Genomic DNA, 27,264 nt, shown 5'->3' with positions numbered 1-27,264 from the left:
ATTTATAAAGCAGACAAAAAGAATGTTTATCTTTGCATTTGGCAAGAGTATCTTCAAGATAACTATTTACCACTTTTCAAAGCACTATTGTTGGGAAGGTTTTATTAGGGGAGAGGACTTAGAGAACATGACTTTCCTCATCCAAAACCAAAAACAAATGAGGGCTTAAAATATATTATTTAAGAAGACAGTGGCCAGAAATAAAGACCATGACCAACAAGCTTTGGGGCCATCAAGATGAAAAGACCTTTGCTTTATTCAAGATCTAGGATCTGAAAATCTCACTTGATAAACTTAACTGGATTTTCTTTTCTGATTATGTTTAACTCCAAAATTTGGTTGTATACTGTAGCAATTTCTATTTTACCTGGATGTTAAAAGAAAAACCACTGGAGTCTAAAGAGAGATGAATAACCTCTTGAGCTCAGATGGAGAACTAGCCAGTGGCAAATATGTATCTAGTGGAGCAAATACATCTCAAGAGAGTCAAACCATTACAAAACAAGGTGTTTTTAAAAATACTTCAACTTGAAATTATATATATATATATATAAAAAGCATTAAAAGGTATTAGAGATCTTTCTTAAGGGCTGGTAAAATAAAAACACCTTAAAAGACACACTGTTACAATTTCCTCACAGAGGTAAAGAGGTTGTGACGAGCATCAGCATCTTAAGGATGTCATTTCAGAGCTTGATTCTTCTGCCCTAAATGGTTCAGAGCTTGAGCAGGTACACTCTGGTACTAGGGAAAATCTGAAGCAATTCACCTAGTTGGATGAAAAAGGACTTACATACCCTTGATTTATTAAAATTCATTGTTCTTTTATATACATTTCACTTTAAAACTCTGAAATGAACGTTTATGCAGTATGACATGAGTGATTTCATAATTTATATGACAAGCTTAATAAGGCTGACATTCAATGAATAGAAAAGTAATTTACCTTTTAGTAATCAGAAAAACTTTCAATCCATTTTTATCTTATTTTTAAGTGTCTGTTATTAAAGCTTGTGATTTTTATTAATGTAAACAAGCCAAAGGGTGATTGTTTTTGACACACAGCATTGTACCATAGTGTAATGGGTAGTTTCCTTCTCAGTTAACCTTCAATACTCTGTACACACTATTCTGAAATACTGTGGTGAAGTAAGGCCTTGCATCTTCGAGCAGGACGCTACATAAGGGAGGGTTCGCTGCATTGGAAGGGTCTTCCACATCCCAGATTTCAAGCATACTGCAACCAGGCCTGAAAAAAGATAGCCATATATATCCATATTAGAAATGTATTCCTGTCTAGAGAAAATAGATACATAACACAACATCTAGATTTTCAGAGACATATTTTTTAAATAAGTTAAATATTTTAAAGCATCATTTCAAAACACAATTTCAACATTTAGAAATTTAAAAAATAGAATGAAATTAAGTATGTTGCATTTTCACATCTCATTTAACCAAATGAAAGATATATCCTAATAATAAACCTTCAATATACATTCATAAATATACATTTGAAAGCTCACTTTCAAGATGAAACAAACATAAATATACTCTCCAAGTGCCATCACCATCTAAACATAAGGCCCATTCGTAGTAAAAGACAAATTAAAACCTAATCAAATTCCTGATGAACTTCATATTTTTTAGCATAAACTGTCTTGGATTAGCATGAAATCATCCAAGGCAGGGACAGGAGACTCTCATGGCAATTTGTTTTCTTCAGTGCTTTCCCGTTTGGGGTGGCTGTATGACTGGGCTACATGAGACACTGTTCCTCCCTAGAGAGTAACCCTGCATGGCAGTCATTAAAGGGAAAGAGGCAAAACTGATTTCTAATTTTTTAACATCTATATTGAAGTATAAGTTATACACAATAAAATTCACCTATTTTATGTGTAAAGCTTGGCAGGTATGGACAAATGTGTATAGATGTGCAAGCACTACCACAATCATAATACAGAAAATTTCCATCACCCCCACAAGTTCCCTGTGCCCTTTTGCAGTCTACCTCCTTCCCCAAACATGGCCTCAGGCAACTACTGTGCTTTCTGCACTATAATTTTGCTTTTTCTAGGATTTCATATAAATATATTACGTAGTCTTTTCACTTTTGGCTTCTTTACCATAGCATGTTTTTGATATTCATATCTGAGCTGTAGTTCCTACAACTTCTGTTGAGGTTCAATAGTTCCTTCCTTTTTGTTGCTAAATAATATTTCATTGTATACAGAGAACACAATTTGTTTATCCATTTGCAAGTTAATGAACATTTGAGATGTTTTGAGTTTTTGGTGACCATGCACAATGCCGCTATAAACATTCACGGACAAGGCTTTTTGTGGACATGTGTTATCATTTCTCTTAGGGAAAAACCCAGGAGTGGAATTGCTGGGTTGCATGGTTATGTATAATTAAGTGTGGATTTATCTTTATAAGCAAGTTCAAAACTGTTTTCCAAAGTAGATACCCATTTTCCATTTCTACCAACAATGCATGAGAGTTTAAGTTGTATCAGTTTTTGTAATTTTAATCATTATAGTATGGTTATGGATGATTCAAAATATCTTCTTTGGTGGAATGTCTATTCAAATATTTTGCCAAATTTTGTGTTGTTTCTTATTGAGGTGTGAGAGTTCTTTGTATATTCTGCGTAAAAGTCTGCCAGATTTTTTTAGCAGATGTATTAAGGTGTAATTGCTCAATAATTACCCAATAAGCTGCACATATTTAGTATCCACTTTGATACATATTAACGTATGTATACACCTGTAAAACAGCAGCCACAGTAAAAATCATGAACATATCCATCTCTCCCAAAATTTTACTTCCATCCTTTTGTAAACCTAATTGTTGCATGCTTTCTTTTTTGTCTGGCCTCTTGTCCTCAGTAGAATTATTTTGAGATCCATCCATATTGCTGAATTAATAGTTTGTTTATTTTTATTAGTGAGTAGTATTTACATTGTTTGGATATTCTAATAGTGTGTTTATACGTTCATCTGTTGATAAATAAGTGGATTGTTTCCAGTTTGGGGCTATTATAGAAAATAAAGTGCTATGAATATTTGTGTACAATTACTCAGATGGATATGCTTTCTTTTATCTTAATATAGTAGTTGTATGTTTAACTTTTAATAAAATTGCTAAACTGTCTTGCAGAGCGGTTGTACCATATTACTTTTGCACCACTGGTGTATGAGTGTCCTAAGTCCTCCAAAGTGTCAGCAACACTTGGCATCATCAGGTTTTTTCTTTCAATTATAGCTATTTTATTAAGTGTTTAGTGATATCTCACTGTAATTTTCATTTGCATTTCACAAATCACTAGTAACATCAAGCATCTTTGTGTGTGATTATTTGCCATCTGTCCATTTGTCCTTTTTTTTTTTTTTTTTTTTTTTTTTCAGACAAGGTCTTGCTGTGTCATGAAGGCTGGAGTGCAACAGCACAATCTCGGCTCACTGCAACCTCCGCCTCCTGGGTTCAAGCGATTATCCTGCTTCAGCCTCCCAGGTAGCTGGGATTATATGTGCCCACCATCATGCCTGGCTAACTTTTTGTATTTTTAGTAGAGATGGAGTTTAGCCATGTTGGCCAGGCTGATCTCAAACTCCTGACCTCAGGTGATCCACCTGCCTCGGCCTCCCAAAATTCTGGGATTACAGGAGTGAGTCACCCACTGCGCCCGCCCCCGGCCTATTTTGTCCATTTTTAATTGAGTTGTTTTCTTATTATTGGGTTTTGAGAGTTCTTTATACATCTAGAGAAAGTCCTTTATCAGACATAGGCTTTGAAAATATTTTCTCCCAACACTGTTTATAAAAAATTTATCCTGTAATTCTTCCTAACACTGTTTATAAAAAAGCAGAGATTTACAGTTTTAATGAAGTCCTATTTATCAATGTATTCTCTTGTGGATCGTGATTATGTTACTGTATCTGAGAAATCTTAGCCTAATCCAAGGTTACAATAATTTTCTTCCACATTTTCTTCTAGAAATTTTATATTCTTAGATTCTTAGTAGCAAGTTACCTTCTACTCCTAGTTTGCTGAGAGTTTTTAATCAGTTATGGATACTGAATTGTGTCAAATACTTTTTCCTGAATGCACTGAGAGGATGATGCGGTCTGTCTTTTTCAGTTTGTTACTATGGTGAATTCACCTGATTGGTGTTCAAATAGTGAGACAACTCTGCATTCCTGGGATAAACTCCACTGATACATTATGTATTAACTTTCTTTAATATATTGCTGGATCCATTTGTTGCAGTTTTACTTAAAAATTTCACATATGTGTTCATGATACATTTTGATTGGTTGTTTCCTTTTATTGTAATGTTTCTCTCATGTTGGTTTCAGGATAATGCTGACCTCATAGAACCAGCTGGGAAGTAATCCCTCCTTTTGAATTTTCTGGAATAGTTTGTAGAATTGGAATTATTTCCAGTGAAGATATCTGTCTTAAAGTTTTGTGACAATTCTTTTCATTACAAATATAATTTTATTAATAGATATAAGGTCATTCATAATAAGGTAATAGATATAGGATTTTCTATTTCTTAAGTGAGCTTTGGTTTTGCATCTTTCAAGGAACTTCTCCATTTTATCTATTTTGTCCTACTTAGTGGAGTAAAGTTGTTCCTAAAATTCCCTCATTATCCTTTTCATTTCTTCAGATCCTGTAGTGATAAAATCTTTCTTATTCCTGATATTAGTAATTTCTGTCTTCAATTTTTTAGTTTGGGTAGAAGTTAATCAATTTCATTAATCTTCTCAAGAATCAGTGTTTGGTTTTATTGACTTTTCCCTGTTTTGGGGGGGAATTCACACTGATTTTGACTCTAATCTTTGTGCTTTCTTTTCTTCTCCTTACTTTACAGTTTACTTGTTCTTTTTTTCTAGTTCCTTAAGCCGAATGACTGATATGAGGCCTTTCTTCTTTTTCTATTATAGGCATTCAACATAAAAACAAATCTCTCTACTGTTGTATCTGCATCCCATAAATAGCGGGATGGTGTTCTCATTTTCCCTTAGGTCAAAATACATTGAAACTAACCTTCCTTTTGTTTCTTCTTGACCATGGATTATCTGGAGGTGTATTATCTAGTTTCCAAACATTTGAGAGAATTTCCATATAGAATTCTGTTACTGATTTCTAATTTAATTTCATTGTAGTCAGAGATTGTACTTTACATGATCTAAAGTATATCAAATGTGTCAATACTTGTTTTGTGGCCTAGAAAATGGTCTTTTTTGATAAATAGTCTGTGTGTGCTTGAATATCTATTTTGCTGTTATAGGGTGGTGTGTACTATAAATGTCAATTAGGTCATACTGGTTGATGGCATCATTCAAGTCTTCCATATTCTTACCAGATTTCTTTTTATTTGTTCTACAAATTATTTAGAGAAGGCTATGAAAATTTATAAATATACTGTAGATTTGTCTATTTTTATCAAACATAGTCGTTTTGAGTAATATTCTTTGTCTTAACATCTATCTTACTGATATTTATGCATTTTTCACTTCAGCTTTCTAATGTTTGCTCACATGATATCTTTTCCATTCTTTTTCCTTCAGCCAACATACTTATTTGTATTTAAAATGTACCTCTTGCAGGCAAGTCCATAGATAGGTTTTGCTCTTGTATTCAGTTTGCCAATCTCCGCCTTTTGTTTGGAAAAGTTTAGTCCTCTTTCACTTTGAAATTACTGATATAGGCTTGCTATTATGCTTTTTTTTTTTAACTTTTTATTTCAAGACATTTGGAGATCCACAGTAAGTGAGAGATAATACACATAGCTCTTGTACAGTCTTTAGACAGTGTCCCCCGCCATGGTAACATCTTGAACGTTTGTATAATATCACAGCCAGATAATTCACATTGATAGAATGGTGATAGAGAGCATTTCCATCACCACGGAGATCCCTTGTATATCCACACATACTATACTTCCCCCACATTCCCACCCCACCCTAACCCCTCGCAACCACAAATCATTATCCACTTCTATAATTTTATCATTTGAAGACAGTTATATAAATGGAATCATACAGTATGCAACCTTTGGGGATTGTCTTTTCTTCATTCAAACAATTCTCTGGAGATCCATCCAGGATCTTGAGTGTATCAATAGTCTGATCCTATTGCTGAGCAGTATTCCATAGTATGAATAGATCACTATTATTTAACCATTCACCTTGCAAAAAACATCTGGGTCGTATGAGGTTTAGGCTATTACAAATAAAGCTTCTATAGACATTTTTCTACAGAATTTTGTGTGAAAACAACTTTTCACCTTTCTTGGAAAAATGCCCAGTACAATTGCTGGGTCTTAAGTTAGTTATATGTTTAGGTGTTTTCCCCTTTTAGTTTTAGTTGACAAGTAATACTTGTACATACTTATGGAGTATAGAGTGATATTTCAGTGCATAATTACAATGTGTAATGATCAAATCAGGGTAATTAGGATATCCATCACCTCAAACATTTATCATCTGTTTGTGCTGGGAACATTCAGAATCCTCTGTTCTGGCTTTCTTGACATATACAATAAATTACTGTTAACTAATCTTCACTCTACAGTGCCAGAGAACACTAGAACTTATTCCTTCTATTTATCTGTAGTTTTGTATCTCTTAACCAACCTCTCCTTATCTTCTTCTCCTCCCTACCCTTCCCACCTAGCCTCTAATTACCACAATTCTACTCTACTTCTATGAGCTACTTCTTTGAGCTTCCACATGAGTGACAACATGCACTATTCATCTTACTGTGGCTGACTTATTTCGCTTAATGTATCCAGGCTCATCTATGTCTAGGCTTGCCATTATGCTCTTTCATTTCCCCACTGTTTTATTTTTTGAGTGGTTTAGCTAGGGATGACAACAAGCATCTTTAACATATCATGATTTACTTACCATTTAAATTGGGTTATTTCTAGTAAATCATACATTTCCATGGTTTACTCAATTTTTGTGCTATTGTCATGTATGTTTAATTTCTGTCATAAACTAAAAAATATAATGGTATCACCTTTGCCTTAATGTCTTTTAAAGATTTTCAGAGAAGAAAAATGCATAGTGATTAATTTCCACATATTTACCATTTCCAGCGCATTTCAGTATTTCTTGTATATCTGAGTTACCATCTGGCATCATTTCTCATCAGCTGATAGAACGTCTTGTCCATCTTGAAGTATAAATCTGTTACCAACAAATTATCTTAGATTTTGTTGATCTGAAAAATGTATTTTTGGCCTCCATTTTAAAAAGATAATTTCATTAAATATATAGTTGTTGATTTTTCTTCTTCAGCACTTTGAATTATCATTCCAGTGTCTGTTAATTTCCACTATTTATGGTGAGAAGTCAAATGTCATCATTTTTTTCTCTTATTTTCAAGATTTTCTCTTAATCTTTGATTTACCATTTTGACTATAATGCGCCTTGCTTCGGTTTTCTTTGGGCGTACCCAGTTGGATTTGTTGAGCTCAGCAGATCTCTAAGTTAGTAGTTTTATCAAATGTGAGAAATTTTTGGCCAACATTTCTTCAATATTTTTTCTGTCGTGTTCTTTTTTTCGTTACGTCTAATACTAAAAGTATGCATGTGTTGAACTACTTAATGTTACATAGGTCTGTGATGTTGGTTATTTTTCAATCTTTTTGGTTCCTGTTCTTTTGATTAACTATTCTCTCTTGATCTATCTTCAAATTCATTGAATTTTCTGTTCAAATGTCATTTTCATCTCAAAATTGTTGTTGAGTACATTTAAGTAATGTTCATTTCATTTATTATACTTTTCATCTCTAGAATTTCCATGGGGGCTGGAGTGTTTCTACTTCTCTGCTAAGATTCCATCTCTCTTCACTCATGGATACCATGTTTTCTTTTAATCCATTGAATATATTTTTCTTAAGCCTTTAAATGTATTTGTAATAGTGGCTTTGCAGTCTTTGGCTGCTAAATCCAACATCTGGACCTACTTGAATCGATTTCTATTAACTTATTTTTTTCAGAGTATTGGTCATACTCTCTCATTTTAGTTTGCATCTCGGAAATGTTTTTGCACATTGTAAATGATATTTTGAAGTGACTGTAGAACCTGTTTCGTTCTTCTGATTGCTAATGTGCTGTTCTAGGAGACAATTAATATGCCTGAATTTCCTGTCATGTGAAGCAGCTAGTATCTCTGCTTAGAAGCCTAAACAAAGGCCTCAAAAGATCAATTACACATCTTAGAATTTTATGATTTTTAGAGATTTAAAATTCAGAAATTAAAAAATTTTAATTAGGAATGTTTTTCTTATTATGTCATGTTGAGTTTTGTCACTTTTCTTTTAAGTCTTACAAATCCAATATAATTCAGCTATATAGTACAGAATGGCAATATCTCACTTTGTTGTAAATGCAAATCCATATTTCAGATATCTAATAAAAATTTTCATAAATATTTCAAAAATTATGAAAAAAGTTAAGTGGAAGATATCAAATTAAATTGAAAAATCAGGATATTAAAATATACTATAATGTTTGGAATTAAATTCTACCTCATTGATAGTATAGTTTTATTTCTCTAGATGAAATAATTTAAGATACCAGGATAATATTTTAATAAATTTAAAATAAAAATTCTTAAAGAATCAGAACTACTGTAATAAACTGAAACATTTGTTGCTTAAAAATATACCATATTGGATAGCATAGGGTTAATACTCACTTAGTTCTCACAACACACCATGCCTCTTCTAAAACATAATAATTCACATGTAACTCTGACAATTTATCTCTTACTTCTTTGGCAGATTTTCGACTATATGTAGAATAAACTATTTTTGTCCGGGCCCTTTAAATTTAAACAATAGTTTAAAAGATTTTAAAATGAATGATAATAGAATAGACTAAAAAAATCTTACTAGCAAATTGAAATCTCAGTACGCACTGGATGGAACACTGATATACATGACTCAAAACAGCATCAATTATTTTGGGGATGGCAGTTTCCACATTCATACTTATATTTTGAATGTAATAAAACTTATAGCAATTTAATTTTGCATATACTGCTCATTAGTGTATAAAATAGTCTGAAGTTGTACTGGGTAGCAGACAGCAGCTTCGGATATAAAATTTTCTTCTCATAATTCACAAAGTTTTCAGAGAATATATTCTGACAGAGACTGAATGTAGTGAAAACATATCTTTAAATGCTTAATTTCATCTGAAGAAGCTCTGACAAACACATGAATTGAAACTGAGTGTATCAAGTAGAACACTTAGGCAATGGGCATCCAGGGTGTCAGAACAGGTAGGAAAAGCACCTTGACAGAATCTTGAGAAATGGGAATCGTCACCAAAATATGGTACAATAGGTGATTTGACCATAGTGGAAGTTCTTACAATATCCTGACAGACTATCACTTATGCATTGGATGTTGCTTAGAATTTCAAGCATATGGGATGCTCAGTCACCACAGTGGTTTCCATGCCAGTTCACCGCAGTAGAACAGAGAGAGCGTCAGGTACATTTCTAAGGTGTCTGACTCCAAGCCCTGGCTCCTAGACAGCAGACCTAAAACTTTTAAATAATTTAAATATTTGCCCTCTAACAATAGGCCAAAAATCCACTTTTAAAAACGATTACCCTGACAACTACTAGAATTACCAAAATAATTTTTTAAACCAGCCATTTAAGGAAAGCAAAACTTTTAGACATCAATGGAAATTAGAGTTCTCATAATCGGCTAACAAAAATACTCTACATTTTCATGAAAGCACGTAACATATAATAGCAACTTTCATGTACTTTTTCTACCTGTCACAAAAGGGTAGTCATTGGCCACCAGTAAGATCCAGAAATCATTTCTTAAATCAGAGTGGGGCTTGTGGTGTAGAGCAGGGGTTGGCAAACCATGGCTGTGAGTAAAATCCATCCTATCTCCTTTTCCAACTACCTAGTAGTTTTACTGGAATACACACACACACATCATAAATATGTAACACGTTTGTCACTTTGGGAAAAACTGGCTTTTGCATTTTTCAGTTTTCAGAGGTCAGCTTGCTCCAGAGGCAACGGGTACGTATTGTCATTTCTGGATGGTCATTGTCATTTTTTTTGAACTTTCAGCACAAAAATGAGGATGAGTTTGTGTGTGTGTGTGTGTGTGTGTGTAAATATTTTCCCAATTCCTAAGAATTGGGAGTCACCAAATGATTCTTGATGAAATACTCATCAGTTGCTAACCTCAAGTCTGCATCTTCGTAATGTGGATGATTCACAATGGGATGAAGTGTAGACAACTTGACACTTGCCATTGTAGGCATGGCACCTGCGAAGACGGCATCTGAAAAAAAAAAGGCTATATTCTTCAATGAAATGTTTTAAAGAAAATCAGAAGTTAAACTTACCTCTAATATGTGACCCAGATTAAGAAGGATGATGCCTATTTACATGACCACGGACCTCATTTCTTTTATTGACTCAATAGTTACTCATTGTCTACTATAATAATAGCTGACTTTTGTTCAAACACTATCTTGGTGCTAGAAATTGTGCTTCATATTTTAACAAGAATTAAATAACTTAATTTGCACAATTCTAAGAGGTGGGTCCTCTGTTCTTTGTAGAATCTACAAACTGAGCATGTGTGGGGTCTGGGTTGCGCACTCATTAGAATCTAATGCCTGATGATCTGAGGTGGAACAATTTCATCCAGAAACCACCCTCCATCCCCTAGTTCTGTGGAAAAAATTGGTCTTCCACGAAACCGGTCCCTGGTGCCAAAAAGGCTGGGGACTGCTGTTGTAGATGATGAAGAGACAGAGCCAAGTTAAGTGACTTGCCCAAGACTGCACAGCTAAGAAGTTCCAGAGCCTGCCCTCTTAGCTGCTTCACTAAAGCTTCCTGCTATGCTAGAGCACCATGCGAACAGCAGGACTACAGACACACATGAAACAAAAAGAATGTAAAATGTCATATCTGTTCCAATAATGTGAAATGCCAGGAACTGAGAGGCTGCTATGAAGGGCAAGTCTCATGGGACATTTTTTCAAATGACTTTTGTGGCTTGTGAACTGTGGTCCTGTGGATGTGCCATAAAAAAAGAAAAGCGTTGTTTTCTTCCGTCAGATCATCTTTAATTGAGTTCTCAGAGTTACCATTTGACTTGACACCATTTATACATGCTATGAAATCATTTCATTACTTTCTGGTAGTACTTTTTGGAGTAATGACATGTATAAATTTGGTCATAACTAAAGATACAGCAAAATCTGCTATCTGGCTTCCATTTCCTCTCTCAAAACACCAGAAGACCAAATGCTTACTTCTTGGTACTTTTGTATAAAAAACAATTATATAATTGTGAAGGTTATTATCATTTTTAATCAGCACAATAAAATCAGTAATAAAGACAAGACATATTTTTCAGATCTACTGTAAAAAACTGTATATTGGAGAGGAGGTGGAGCATGATAACCAAACAGAAGCTTCCACTGTTCATTCTCCCCTCAGGAACACCAAATTTGATAAGGATCTACACAAAAAGCACCTTCATAAGAACCAAAAATCAGCTTAGGTACCAGCGTGGCCTCAGTGGGGAGGAGCACCAAGAAAGTTCTTGTGGTCCCCGATTCCAGGCCTTAGCTCCTGGATGGCATTTCTCGACCTGCCCTGGGCTGGAAGAGAGCCCATTGCCCCGAAGGGCAAGTCCCAGGCCTGGCAGCACTCACCACAAGCTGACTGAAGGGTCCTTGGGTCTTAAGTGAATGTTGGTGGTAGCCAGGCAGTACCTCCCATGGGCCTGTGGTAGTGGTGGAAATGGAGAGAGACCCCTCTGCCTGGGGAAAGGGGAAGGAAGGGTAGGAAGGACTTTGGTGGTTTCAGCACCAGCTCAGCTGCGGTAGAATAGAGCATCAGGTAGATTTCTAAGGCATCTGAGCCCAGGCCCTGGCTCCTGGACATCAGCATCTCTGGACCTGACTATGACCTAAGGGATCTTGCCACCCTGAAGGGAAGGTCACCAAAGCAAAGTCTGGTTTTTTTTGCCACCTGCCGACTGTAGAGCCCTACACCTTGAGCAAACATAGGTGGTAGCTAGGCAGTAGTTACAATGAGCCTTGGGCAAGACCCAGTGCTGTGCTAGCTTCAGGTCTGACCCAACACATTCCCAGTAGTGGTGGCCACAGAGGTGCTTATGTCACCCCACCACCAGCTCCAGGCAGCTTAGCACATAGAGAGAAAGAGAGAGAGAGAGACTCCATATGGGAGAGAGTTAGGGAAGAGAACAAGAGCTTCTGCCTGCTAATCCTGAGAATTCTGGATTTTATCCAAGACCACCAAGGTAGTACCTCTAAGAGTCTGCAATAGCTTCAGCATTACTGGGCATGGGGTGCCTCCTAGTGCAGATACAGCTGCAGTGACCAGAAACTTAGATCACAACACTGAAGTCCCTTTGAATACCTGGAAAGCCTTTCCAAGGAGGATGGGTACAAACAAGTCCGGACTGCAAAAACTACAATAAATACCTAACTCTTCAATGCCCAGACACTAACAAACATCCACAAGCATCAAGACCATCCAGGAAAACATGACCTCACCAAACAAACTAAATAAGGCACTAGGAGGCCAATCCTGGAGAGAGAGAGATATGTGGCCTTTCAGACAGAATTCAAAATAGCTGTGCTGAGGAAACTCAAATTCAAGATAACACAGAGAAGGAATTAGTAATCTTACCAGATAAAGTTAACAGATTGAAATAATTAAAAAGAAGCAGAAATTCTGGAGCTGAAAAATGCAACTGGCATACTGAAGAATGCATCAGTCTCTTAATAGCAGAACTGATCAAGCAGAAGAAAGAATTCGTGAGCCTGAAGACAGGCTGCTTGAAAATACACAGTCAGAGGAAATAAAAGAATAGAAAAGAATGAAGCATACTTTCAAGATCTAGAAGTAGCCTTTAAAGGGAAAAATCTGAGTTATTGGCCTTAAAGAGGAGGTAGAGAGAGAGATAGCAGTAGGAAGTTTATTCAAAAGTATAACAGAGAACTTCTCAAAGCTAGAGAAAATATCAATATTCACACACAAGAAGGTTATAGACCACCAAGCAGATTTAACCCAAAGACTAACTCATTTAATATCAAATTCCCAAAGGTAAAGGATAAAGAAAGGATCCTAAAAGCAGCAAGAGAAAAGAAACAAATAACATACAACGGAGCTCTAATACATCTGGCAGCAGACTTTTCAGTGGAAACCTTACAGGCCAGGAGAGCATGCCAAGACATATTTAAAGTGAAGGAAAAAACCTTTTACCCAAGAGTAGTGCATCCAGAGAAAATGTCCTTCAAACCTAAAGGAGAAGACTTTCCCAGTCAAACAAAAGCTATGAAATTTCATTAACACCAGACCTATCCTACAAGAAATGCTAAAGGAAGTTCTTCAATCTGAAAGAAAAGGACATTAATGAGGAAGAAATAATCGGAAGGCACAAAACTCACTGGTAATAGTACGTACATAGAAAAACACAGAATATTACAGCAGTGTAATTATGGTATATAAACTACTTACATGATAAGCAGAAAGACAAAAAGATGAACCAATAAAAAATAACTACAACAACTTTTCAAGAGACAGACAGTAGAATAAGATATAAATAGAAACAATAAAAAGGTAAAAAGTGGGGAGATGAAGTTAAAGTTTAGAATTTTTATTAGCTTTCCTTTGGCTTGTTTGTTTATGCAATCAGTGTTGTCATCAGTTTAAAGTAATGGGTTAATAAGATATTATTTGCAAGTCTCATGGTAACCTCAAGTTTAAAAACATACAGTGGATATACAAAAAATAAAAAGCAATAAATTAAAACACACCACCAGAGAAAAATCGCCTTCAATGAAAGAAAAAGAGGAAGGAAAAGAAGACCACAAAACAATGAGAAAACAAATAATGAAATGGCAGGGGTAATCCTTATCAGTAATAACACTGAGTGTAAATGGACTGAACTCTCCAATCAAAAGACAAAGAGTGGATGAACAAGCAAACAAAACCCTAAGAATTTGTAACCTACAAGAAACACACTTTACTTTTAAAGGCACATATAGACTGAAAACAGAGTGATGGAAAATTATATTCCATGCCGATGAAAACCACAAAAGAGCAGGGCCGATGAAAACCACAAAAGAGCAGGAATAGCCATACTTATATCAGACACAATAGATTACAAGATAAAAGCTATAAAAAGAGATAAAGGTCATTATATAATGATAAAGGGGTTAATTCAGCAAGAGTACATAACAATTGTAAATATATATACACCCAATACTGAAGCACGCAGATATATAAAGCAAATATTATCAGAGCAAAAGAGAGAGAGAGATCCCAATACAATAACAGCCTGGACTTCAACACCCCACCTTCAGCAGTGGACAGATCATCTAGACAGAAAATCAACAAAGAAACAGTGAACTTAATCTGCACTATAGATCAAAAGGACCTAATAAATACTTACAGAACATTTCATCCAATATCTACAGAATACACATCCTTCTCCTCAGCACATGGATCATTCCTCAAGGATAGACCACAAAACAAGGATAGGCCACAAAACAAGTCTTAAAACATTTTTTTAAAAATTGAAACAATATAATGTGTCTTCTCCGACCACAATGGAAAAAAAAACCCAAAAAACTAGAAATCAGTAGCAAAAGGAATTTTGGAAACTCTACAAACATAGAAATTAAAGAATATGCTCCTGAATGACCAGTGAATAAAGAAATTAAGAAGGAAATTGAAAATGTTCTTGAAACAAATGACAATGAAAACACAACATATCAAAACCTATGAGATACAGCGAAAGCAGTATTAAGAGGGAAGTCTTATAGCTTTAAGTGCCTACATCAAAAAAGAAGAAAAACCTCAAATTAACAACCCAATGATGCATCTTAAAAAACTAGAAAAGGGCAAACAAAACCCAAAGTTAGTAGGAGAAATGAAATAATAAAGATCAGAGCAGAAATAAATGAAATTTCAATGAAGAAAACAATATAAAAGATCAACTGGTTTTCTGAAAAGATAAAATTAACAAACCTTTAGCCAGATGAAGAAAAAAAGAGAGAAGGCCCAAATAAATAAAATCAGAGATTAGAAAAAAAGAGACATTACAACCAATATCTCAGGAATTAAAGGATCATTAGAGACTACCATGAGCAACTGTATGCTGATAAATTAAAGGATCGCAGAAATTAAAGGATCTCTAGTAGACTACCATGAGTAACTGTATGCCAATAAATTGGAAAACCTAGAAATTGATAAATCTCTAGATACTAAAACCTACCAAGATTGAACTATATAGAAATCCAACACCTGAACAGACCAATCACAAGTAATGAGATCAAATCTCTAATGAAACGTCTCTCGGCAAAGAAATGCCCAGGACCTGATGGCTTCACTGCTGAATTTTATCAAACATTTAAAGAAGGACTAATATCAATCCTACTCTAACGATTCCAGGAAATAGAGGAGGAGGGAATACTTCCAAACCCGTTATATGAGACCAATGTCACTTTAATACCAAAACCATACAAAGACCCATCAAAAAAAGAAAACTATGGGCCAATATCTCTGATTAATGTTAATGCAAAAATCCTCAACAAAATACTAGCAAACTGAATTCAGTAACACATTAAAAAGATTATTCATCATGACCAAATAGAATTTATCTCAGGGACACAAAGATGGTTCAACACAGCAAATCAATGTGATATGTAATATCAACAAAATGAAGGGGGAAAATCATATGATCATCTTATCTCCATAGATGCAGAAAAATCATTTGATAAAATTCAACATCTCTTCATGATAAAAACCTTAAAAAAAAAAACTGGGTATAGAAGGAACATTAATCAACATAATAGAAGCCATATACAGCAGACCCACAGCTAGTATCATACTGAGAGAGGAAACATCAAAAGCCTTTCTTCTAAGATCTGGAACGTGACAATTTCACAAGGGCGTGAAAATTTTTACCACATTATTCAACATAGTACTGTAAATCCTCACTAGAGCAACCAGACAAGAGAAAGTAATAATAAAGCATCCAAATTTGAAAGGAAGAGGTCAAATTATCATTGTTTGCAGATAATATGATCTTATATTTAGAAAAACCTAAAGTCTCCACCAAAAAAAAAAAGAAAAAGAAACTATTAAACTGATAAATTCAGTAATGTTGTAGGATACAAAATCGTACAAAAATCATTAACATTTCTATATGCCAACAGAGAACAATCTGAAAAAAGAAAATTTAAAAAGTAATTCCATTTACAGTAGCCACACATAAAATTAAATACATAGAAATTAATCAAAGAAATGAAAGATCTCTAGAATGAAAGCTATAGAAAACTGGAGAAAGAAATTGAAGAAGACACAAAAAATGGAAAGCTATTCCATGTTCAAACATTGGAAGGATCAGTATTGTTAAAATGTCTATACTATTCAAAGCAATCTACAGATTCAATGCAATCCCCATCAAACTACTAATGATATTCCTCACAGAAATAGAAAACACAATCCTTATTTATATGAAAACACAAAAGACCTAGAATAGCTAAAGCTACCCTGAGCAAGAACAACAAAACTGAAGGAATCACAATACCTGACTTCAAATTATACTACAGAAGTATAGTAACCAAAACATCACGGTACTGCCATAAAAATAGACACACAGACCAGTGGAACAGGAGAACCCAGAAAGTAATCCATACGTCTACAGTAAACTCATTTTTTACAGCAGTCCCAAAAACATCCACTGGGGATTGGGAAGGCAATCTCTTCAATAAATGGTGCTGGGAAAACTGGATATCCATATGTGGAAGAATGAATCTACACCCCTATCTCTTGCCATATGCAAAAATCAAATCCAAATGGATTAAAGACTTAAATCTAAGACCTCACACTCTGAAATTACTGCAAGAAAACTTTGGGGAAGCTCTCCAGGACTTTTGGATTGGGCAAAGATTTCTAGAGTAAATACCTGGGAAGCACAGGCAACCAAAGCAAAAATGAACAAATGGGATCACATCAAGTACAAAAGCTTCTGCACAGCAAAGGAAACAATCAGCAAAGTGAAGAGACAACAGAAATAATGGGCGAAAATATTTGCAAACTACCAATCTGACAAGAAATTAATAACCAGAATATACAAGGAGTTCAAACAACTCTGTAGGAAAAAACATCTAAAAATCTACTTTAAAAATGGGCGAAGGATCTGAATAGACATTTCTCAAAAGAAAACATACAAGTGGCAAACAGGTACATGAAAAGGTGCTCAACATCAATGATCATCAGAGAAATGCAAATCAAAACTACAGTGAAATAGCATCTCACTCCAATTAAAATTCAAAAGACAGGCAATAACAAATGGCTGTTATCCAAAAGACAGGAAAAGATGTGGAGAAAAGGGAACTCTCGTACACTTTTGGTGAAAATGTAAATTAGTACAACCACTATGTAGAAGAGTTTGGAGGTTCCTCAAAAAACCAAAAGTAGAGTTCCCAAATGATCCAGCAATCCTACTCTTAGATATATACCCCAAAGAAAGGAAATAAATGTTTAGAAGAGGTATCTGCACTCCCGTGTTTATTGCAGCACTTCTCACAATAGCCTAGATTTGGAAGCAACCTAAGTGTCCATCAACAGGTGAATGGATAAAGAAAATGTGGTACACTGACACAACGCAATGCTATTCAGCCATAAAAAAGAATGAGATCCTGTCATAAAAAAAGAATGAGATCCTATCCATAACATGGATGGAACTGGAGGTCATTACATTAATTGAAATAAGCCAGGTACAGAAAGACAAACTTTGCATGTTCTTACTTATTTCTGGGAGCCAAAAATTAAGAGTTGAACTCATGGAGATCAAGAATAGAATGAGGGTTACCAGAGGCTGGGAAGGATAGTGAGGGGGTGGAGGGGAAGTGAGGATGGTTAATGTGCACAAACAAAATAGAATGGATAAGATGTAGTGTTTGGTAACACCGAAGGGTGACTATAGTCAACAAAATTTTACTGTACATTTAAAAATAACAGAGAGTATTACTGGATTGTTTGTAACACAAAGGATCAAGGCTTCAGGTGATGGATACTCCATTTACCCTGATGTGATTATTACACATTGTATGCCTGTATCAAAATATCCCATCTACCCCATAAATATACACACCTGCTACGTACCCATATAAATTAAACACTTTGAGAACCCTGAGTGTTTCCTTTCCAATATAACTAAGCATTCTAAATGCAACTCTGAATGAAAATTTATGTGCCTCAAATTTGAAAATATGTAAGCCAGTCAAAGAATGTGTATTTATTATTGGAGACTCAATAATTAATGATGACAAGCTGTTAAGCTAGAGAAGTGGTTCTCAAGCAGGCATGATTTTGCTCCCTAGGGAGCACTGTCAACTCTGAAGACATTTTTGGATGTCATGCTATGGGGAGGAAGGAGGAGATGCTGTTGGCATCTTGTAGACAGAGGCCAGGGGTTTCTTGTAATACACAGGACAGCCTCAATGTCAACAGTGCTAAGGTTGGGAAATGCTGGGCAAGAAGAACTGAAAGCCCAGGGCCAGGGTCTTCCAGAAAAAACTAGGCACACCTGTCCAGCAAGAGCTGGACCCACTGAGTTGTCATCTATGGCAGACGGAGAGGAAGAAATACCCTCCACCTCCACCTTCTGTCTTTTTGGCTGTGAAGTAAATGAGCATAACAAGGAAATATCAGATATTTTCCTATCACTGTATGGAAGTCTCCATTTAGCCTACACACAGATTAGAAAAAGGTATTCCCCTGACTTGACAGAGCCCCGTTTGTACATGGCTTGCTGAGTGGACCACAAGCTGGATTTAAGCTTTCACTTACCTTCCCAATTGGTCACCTTTGTGCAGTGCACAAACTATACAGCCTTACATGGCAGGCCTCAATATAAGCACGAGTCCCACTAATACTACAAAACTTCATACAGCTTTTAATATGTGGTAACCATGAGATAACTCATAATGAGAGTAATTAAAAGGAGAATAAGACAGATTGAAAAGAAGATCAAAGAAGAGGCATCTAAAAGTGAGATGGGGGTTTGTGGCAGTTATCTTAGAAGGATAAGTTGCCAAATGTAGGCTCTCTGTCAGGAACTCAATACAAACACCGGAACAAAGACAGACACAGGAAAAGATTAAAAGGGCAGCTATCTTTAAAAGTTTGGGAAAAATAGGTATAACTGGGGAGGGGCAAGGCAGAGTAAAGAAAGGGAGTGATTACCTTGCGCTCCTAGGTGGAAAAAGTCTGTTGGGGATTACTTTTAAAATTCGAATTAAACTGGCTTGGCAGTTTAACGAGGCGCTGTCACCTACACCCTTTGAAAGCTATAGACCAAATATCTTAGTTAAATCTTATAAAGATTTACCTTAATGATGGTTAATTAGTAAAAAAGAGGCTATCAAATAAGAAATAAGAGGAAACAAGCTCAGGAGTCATAAGAAAATTTAAATAAACCATAGTGAAGAACTCGTACCAGAGAAAGTTTCTAAATATCAAAAATAATCTTAGATTTACAAATTTAGTTGCAGAAAATGTTATAGAATATACTTGATTCTCTGGAAAGATATTTAAAAATATGTATCTGCTTGAGGTAGTTCTGAATAAAGACAGGAAGAAAAGAAGGTAAGCTAAAAAGAAAACTTTGGAGTATTTAAAAGTAGGATGTATACTATTTCTGTGAGATGATTTCATGAAGAAAATAGATTATGCAAGATTTTAACTCTTCTGCCGATGACCCGATTTACGGAATTAGAGGAGATGGCACTGATTGGAGTGACAGAAGCGGTGCCAGTTCTCCCCACCATCAAGAGTATCTTCTGCTGTGCCTGACACAAGGTGTGAAATTTCATTTTTAAAGATTTACTTCTTTGATTTGCCATTGTTATGGTTAAAATGCTGTAGTGCTCTCTGAGAGTTAAAGGACATAACTTGTGAAAAGTCATTAATTTCCTGGTACTAATTTAAATTTGATAATTACCAGGAGGGGCTTAAAGGGGGTGCAAAATTACCTTTTGGAAGGGTTTAATTGATTGACATTGCATAATTCTGCTCAAAGTCTGTGAGAGTATGAATGTCTATTTGTAAATCTGTCATACACACATAAACACATATATCAGAAATAAGAATTATATAGTATACACAAATGTGTTTGTGAGTATGTTTGCATACAACTATGCATTAACCAACTACCTACACACCTGGTGTGGTATTGTATTTGATCCACTGTAAAAGTTCTTCCTGAGGCAAATTATTAAATTCTCCTATTATGCTCCATTGATTATGGAGGTTTGCATAACCTTGTATTGACATCACTGTTAGAATGCCAAAGATAACATTCTCAAAACGAACTCTGCGAAAAAGCCAGCCAAAGAGCTGAAACGACAGAAACCATTTATTTATAGTTTTTATATAAGAGTACTGTAGAGTCAACAATAAATTCTCACCTTGTTACTCAAACCAATGTGAATTACCCATTGATATCAGCACACACGTATACAGAATTACCATCTCTGATTGTTTCTAAAGCAACGAATATGTTGGCATTACAGGGCCCAGGTGAAAATGGAACTTTCTCTCCCCTGGGAAGAATGAAGGAAGGAATGCCTGATCCTTCTAGTACTAATTTACTACCAAGGATTAAAATAAACAAATCACAACTGTGAAACATCTTAGAACTAAATCCTTTCATCCTTGGCTGCCTTTTGTGGACATCGTTAGTAGACAGGGAAGTCCTATTAGCTTGACATATATAGATTCTTCTCAGAAAAACAGGCATTATGGTATTTTAAGGCTATAAACTCAAAACTAAGTTGTTTGTAGGAGTAACTTAGGCTCAATATTCTAATTTATCTAGTTCTTTTGTATGTTAGATACACTGATAGAACCCCAGAATTTCTTATAGATTCTTTGAGCCAAACAGGACCACAGTAGAGCAATTACTCTGCATCTGCTCTGGTATTGGATGAGCACTTCAGGGTACTTTTGGTGAACCAGGAAAACTCTTTTTTTTTTTTTTTTTTTTTTTTGAGACAGAGTCTCACTCGTTTCCCAGACTGAAATGCAGTGGTGCGACCTCAGCTCACTTCAACCTCCACTTCTCGGGTTCAAACAATATTCCTGCCTCAGCCTCCTGAGTAGCTGGGATTACAGGCACACACCACCATGCCCGGCTAATTTTTGTATTTTAGTAGAGACAGGGTTTCACCATATTGGCCAGGCTGGTCTTGAACTGCTTACCTCAAGTGATCTGCCCACCTCGGCCTTCCAAAGTGCTGGGATTTCAGGTGTGAGCCACTGTGCCCGGCCACCAGGAAACTCTCTTTTTTTTTGAGACAGAGTCTCACTCTGTCACCCAGGTTAGAGTGTTGTGGCGTGATCTTGGCTGACTGCAGCCTCTGCCTCCCAGGTTCAAGTGATTCTCCTGCCTCAGCCTCCCAAGTAGTTAGAATTACAGGCACTCGCCACCATGCCCGGCTATTTTTGAATTTTAGTAGATATGGGGTTTCACCATGTTGGCCAGGATGGTCTCGAACTCCTGGTCTCAAGTGATCCACCCATCTCGGCCTCCCAAAGTGCTGGGATTACAGGTGTGAGCCACTGTGCCAGGCACTCTTACACAAACCCGAACTCCAAAAGGTTATGTTCATGGACAGGATATTAACAGAGGGGAAACGTTTGCCTAATCACTTGTTATAGAAATATCAATTAAAATCTAGAAATACTTTTCAAAGCCACTTGAAATTGTTTTTCTTGCTTATAGTGAATCATGAATATTTTAAATCCTTTAAGTTAGTTAAGTTAAAAACACTTAGTGTGTTTATATTTTGAATTAGCAAAGCCACAGTAACTACTAAGTGTAGCTGCTATAGTTTTTACAGTATTGTTACACAAGAATGAATTCCTTACCTGTCGAGAGCATATCAAGGAAGCCATAACACACATGTGCGGCGTCAAAAACAGCTTTAGCCTCATAATTAAAATGGCAAGGGCAGTAAACGCTAACAACTGCAATGTGTGAAAAGTCAGCTACAGAAACACAAATAAGGCACAATAACATTTTTATATTTCATATTTTTAAATTAATGAAGTATATTAAAACTATATTATTCATTAAGACAAGGATCTTCTAACTTAGTAATGAGCCTATTAGTATTCATTCATTCAACAACAATTTATCGAATGCTTACTATGTTCCAGGTACTCTTCTGGGTGCTTCAGATACAACAGTGAGCAATTTCTGCCCTTGTATTACATTTAAGTACATTTAGTAACGAAAGACAGACAATACATAGACATAGCAAATAAATAAATCCATTACATAGTCTACTGTAAGGCAATAAGTGCAGCTGGCAAGAAAATGGAGCAGGCAGAGGAGCCAGGGAGAGCAGGAGGTGGTGCGAGGAGGCGGAGGACCAACACAGTGGGCCTCACTGTAAAGTGACAATGTTACTAATGCATCCCTGATCCAAAAATCTGAAATCTACAATGCTCCGAAATCTGAAACTTTTGAGTACCAATATGATGTTCAAAGGTTATGCTAAAACAAATGCTCATTGAAGCATTTAGATTTTGGATTTTCAGATTAGGGATCTCAACTAGTAACTACAGTGTAAATATTCCAAAATTCAATAAAATCTGAAGTCTGAAACGCCTCTAGTCCTAAGCACTTTGGATGAGGGATACTCAGCATGTGTCATAAACTATCCCTATTAAGTTCAAATGCAGTTACCCACTCCTGTAAATTTCACCTTTACCTCAACACCCACTTAAAGTTCTATCAAATAGGAAATATTTCCAGCCCACACTGATCTTTTCCTTTTTATGCCACAAAATAATTTTACGCCATATAAAATGTTGTCTTATTTGTCTCCTTTGTAAAATTACACATACTGAAGGGCAGCAACATTACTTTAGTATCTTTTGTATCCTTCAACATTTCTGAGCTTGTTGCTGACTGACCAGCAAATCTACGTGGTGGCAGATGGCCACCAGTCACAGGGCGAGGGGTGCCTGCCCTAATGGACTGTAGCTGATTAGCAATGCAGGCTAGAAACCAAATGCTTGTTATTGTAAAATGAATGCAATTTAATTTAATTCTGTACTATAGTCACAAATCAGCCTTCTAGCTTTTAAATCCTTATTACTATTCAAAAGTGAGAGCAGATGAAAGAGTGAGGAGGATCAGCAGACATGTATCGCCAAAGCTGACAACTCACGACTGATGGTGCGTCAGCAGCAGGTTATACCTTTGTCAGTTCTCCTCAAACTAGAATGTAATACACAAGTCTACCAGAGATTAAAATGAAAGCTTTACCTCACCGTGTTCAAGGAGCTGTTTTCTAGAATAAAACAAAAATATTATCTATTTACTGAATGTCTCTTATACTATGAATACATAAAAATAAGCTCCATTTGTTTGATCTTAGATTTTAAAAATCTGACTATCTTCTAAACTACTTAGGAACATACATAAAAATAAAAACATCAGATAATACTACAAAAATTACAACAATTTAAAAGTCATAATTTAGTTATTTGGTTAAGACAAAATAGATTTTACAGATCCCTGGAGATTGTACCTCTCATGAATAAATGAATAGGATGACCTTCTATTCAACCTATATCTACAGTGTATACAATACTTTAGATGACCACTGTTAAACTTTTGAGTTGTTTTCATTTTTCACAATTACAAATAGCATGGACACTCATGCATAAAACTTTGTAAGCATCTCTGAATATTTCCTTAGCACAAATTTCCAGAAGAAAAATTATTGCGTAAAACATAAATATTTGTAGTTTCAGAAAAGTTATCCCTTTACAAAATATTTATCGTGCACCTACTGTATTCTAGGCACTGGGCAACGAAATGAATACCACAGTCCCTGCTTATCCTCCAATCCTCACATTCCACAGTTTCAGTTACCTGTGGTCGACTGCAGTTCAAAAATATTAAATGAAAAGTTCCAGGAAGTAAACAATTCCTAGGTTTTAAATTGTGCACCATACTGAATAGTGAAATCTCAAGTCATCCTGCTTCATCCTACCTGGGACGTGACTCACCCCTTTGTCCAGCATATCCATGCTGTATATGTCACCGGCCTGTTAGTCACATAGTTACCATCTCAGTTATCAGATGGACTCTGGTGGTAGCTCAGTGCTTGTTTTCATGTAACCCTTTTCTGACTTAATAATGGTCCCAAAGTGCAACAGCAGTGATGCTGGCAGTTGAGATATGCCAAAGAGAAGCTGTAAAGTGCTTTCTTTAAGAAAAAAAGGTGAAAGTTCTCAAAAGAAAAAGCATCATATGCTGAGGTTGCTAAGACCTACAGTAAGAACAAATCTATCTATGAAATTGTGAAGAAGAAAAAATTAATGCTGGTTTTGCTGTTGCACCTAAAACTGCAAAAGTTATGGCCACAGTCCATAAGTGCATAGTTAAGATGGAAAAGGCATGAAATCTGTGGGTGGAAGACGTGAACAGAAATGTGTTCCGATGATGGTAATCAGGTGTGTTACTCTTTGCAGTTTCAAGACTGGGGGTCTTGGGATGCATCGCCCTGCAGATAAGGGCAACTGCTGTGCAGCATGAACAGTATGGACACAACACTTACCTTCATAGAGTTTATATTAGAGTAAGACAAGAGGTAGGAGACTGCCTATTTTATTCGTCTCTTGAAAAGACTGGGTATTTTATGAAAGGTTTTATAGCCTGCAGAGGCTATAAATAGGGATTTCGGGGGTGAAGAGAGAAATAAGTATGGAAAGTAAGTTCAGGGGTACAGAGACTCATAGGTTTTTTAAAAGAGAAGTCAGGGGAAGGTCTCTTAAGGTAGTAGTGGAGCCCAAATTATTCTATCTCCCTTGTAGCTCCTACCCTTTGTATGCAGTAGTTTTTTTTTGTTTTTTTTTTTTAAATAGAAGATGGGGGGCGGGGGGGGGCGGAGCAAGATGGCCAAATAGGAACAGCTCCAGTCTCCAGCTCCCAGCGGGAGCAACGCAGAAGACAGGTGATTTCTGCATTATCAACTGAGGTACTGGGTTCATCTCACTGGGGAGTGCCAGACAATCAGTGCTGGTCAGCTGTTGCAGCCCGACCAGCGAGAGCTGAAGCAGGGCGAGGCATCGCCTCACCTGGGAAGCACAAGGGGGAAGGGAATCCCTTTTCCTAGCCAGGGGAACTGAGACACACAACACCTGGAAAATCGGGTAACTCCCACCCCAATACTACGCTTTAAGCAAACGGGCACACCAGGAGATTATATCCCACACCTGGCCGGGAGGGTCCCACACCCACGGAGCCTCCCTCATTGCTAGCACAGCAGTCTGTGATCTCCTGGCAAGGTAGCAGCGAGGCTGGGGGAGGCGCGCCCGCCATTGCTGAGGCTTAGGTAGGTAAACAAAGCCCTGGGAAGATCGAACTGGGTGGAGCTCACAGCAGCTCAAGGAGGCCTGCCAGTCTCTGTAGACTCCACCTCTGGGGAGAGGGCACAGCTAAACAACAACAACAACAACAACAAAGCAGCAGAAACCTCTGCAGATGCAAGCGACTCTGTCTGACAGCTTTGAAGAGAGCGGTGGATCTCCCAACACGGAGGTTGAGATCTGAGAACAGACAGATTGCCTGCTCAAGGGGGTCCCTGACTCCTGAGTAGCCTAACTGGGAGACATCCTCCACTAGGGGCAGACCAACACCCCACACCTCACACGGTGGAGTACACCCCTGAGAGGAAGCTTCCAAAGCAAGAATCAGATAGGTACACTCGCTGTTCAGCAGTATTCTATCTTCTGCAGCCTCTGCTGCTGACACCCAGGCAAACAGGGTCTGGAGTGGACCTCAAGCAATCTCCAACAGACCTACAGCTGAGGGTCCTGACTGTTAGAAGGAAAACTAACGAACAGGAAGGACACCCACACCAAAACCCCATCTATAGGTCACCATCATCAAAGACCAAAGACAGATAAAACCACAAAGATGGGGAAAAAGCAGGGCAGAAAAGCTAGAAATTCAAAAAATCAGAGCGCATCTCCCCCTCCAAAGGAACGCAGCTTATCACCAGCAATGGAACAAAACTGGATGGAGAATGACTTTGATGAGATGAGAGAAGAAGGCTTCAGTCCATCAAACTTCTCAGAGCTAAAGGAGGAATTACGTACCCAGCACAAAGAAACTAAAAATCTTGAAAAAAGAGTGGAAGAATTGATAACCAGAATAATTAATGCAGAGAAGGCCATAAACGAACGGACAGAGATGAAAACCATGACACGAGAAATACGTGACAAGTGCACAAGCTTCAGTAACCGACTCGATCAACTGGAAGAAAGAGTATCAGCGATTGAGGATCAAATAAATGAAATGAAGCGAGAAGAGAAATCTAAAGAAAAAAGAAGAAAAAGAAATGAACAAAGCCTGCAAGAAGTATGGGATTATGTAAAAAGACCAAATCTACGTCTGATTGGGGTGCCTGAAAGTGAGGGGGAAAATGGAACCAAGTTGGAAAACACTCTTCAGGATATCATCCAGGAGAACTTCCCCAACCTAGTACGGCAGGCCACCATTCAAATTCAGGAAATACAGAGAATGCCACAAAGATACTCCTCGAGAAGAGCAACTCCAAGACACATAATTGCCAGATTCACCAAAGTTGAAATGAAGGAAAAAATCTTTTTTTTTTTTTTTTGAGACGGAGTCTCGCTCTGTCGCCCAGGCTGGAGTGCAATGGCCGGATCTCAGCTCACTGCAAGCTCCGCCACCCAGGTTTACGCCATTCTCCTGCCTCAGCCTCCCGAGTTGCTGGGACTACAGGCGCCCGCCACCTCGCCCGGCTAGTTTTTTTTTGTATATTTTTAGTAGAGATGGGGTTTCACCGGGTTAGCCAGGATGGTCTCGATCTCCTGACTTCGTGATCCGCCCGTCTTGGCCTCCCAAAGTGCTGGGATTACAGGCTTGAGCCACCGCGCCCGGCCTGGAAAAAATCTTAAGGGCAGCCAGAGAGAAAGGTTGGGTTACCCACAAAGGGAAGCCCATCAGACTAACAGCAGATCTCTCGGCAGAAACTCTACAAGCCAGAAGAGAGTGGGGGCCAATATTCAACATTCTTAAAGAAAAGAATTTTCAACCCAGAATTTCATATCCAGCCAAACTAAGTTTCATAAGTGAAGGAGAGATAAAAT

At 36.9% G+C, this 27,264-nt stretch overlaps 1 protein-coding gene across 1 annotated transcript in view; it reads right to left on the bottom strand.

Annotated features, from left to right (window-relative positions):
• Positions 1-1,066: 1,066 nt before the first annotated feature.
• LOC103226234 (probable C-mannosyltransferase DPY19L2) overlaps positions 1,067-27,264 on the bottom strand; it is a 124,120-nt gene continuing 97,922 nt past the window's right edge. Inside the window, exons 17-22 of the mRNA XM_073008968.1 lie at positions 23,405-23,429; positions 21,997-22,116; positions 20,289-20,463; positions 10,249-10,348; positions 8,725-8,850; positions 1,067-1,249 (exon numbers count right to left, since the gene is read on the bottom strand). Coding sequence (XP_072865069.1) covers positions 1,099-1,249; positions 8,725-8,850; positions 10,249-10,348; positions 20,289-20,463; positions 21,997-22,116; positions 23,405-23,429 — 697 coding nt within the window. The 3' untranslated portion in view covers positions 1,067-1,098. The remainder of the gene's footprint in view (positions 1,250-8,724; positions 8,851-10,248; positions 10,349-20,288; positions 20,464-21,996; positions 22,117-23,404; positions 23,430-27,264) is intronic.

This window comes from Chlorocebus sabaeus, chromosome 21 (assembly GCF_047675955.1).
Source record: "Chlorocebus sabaeus isolate Y175 chromosome 21, mChlSab1.0.hap1, whole genome shotgun sequence".
NCBI lineage: Eukaryota > Metazoa > Chordata > Mammalia > Primates > Cercopithecidae > Chlorocebus > Chlorocebus sabaeus.
This window is presented reverse-complemented; position numbering and strand designations above follow the sequence as displayed.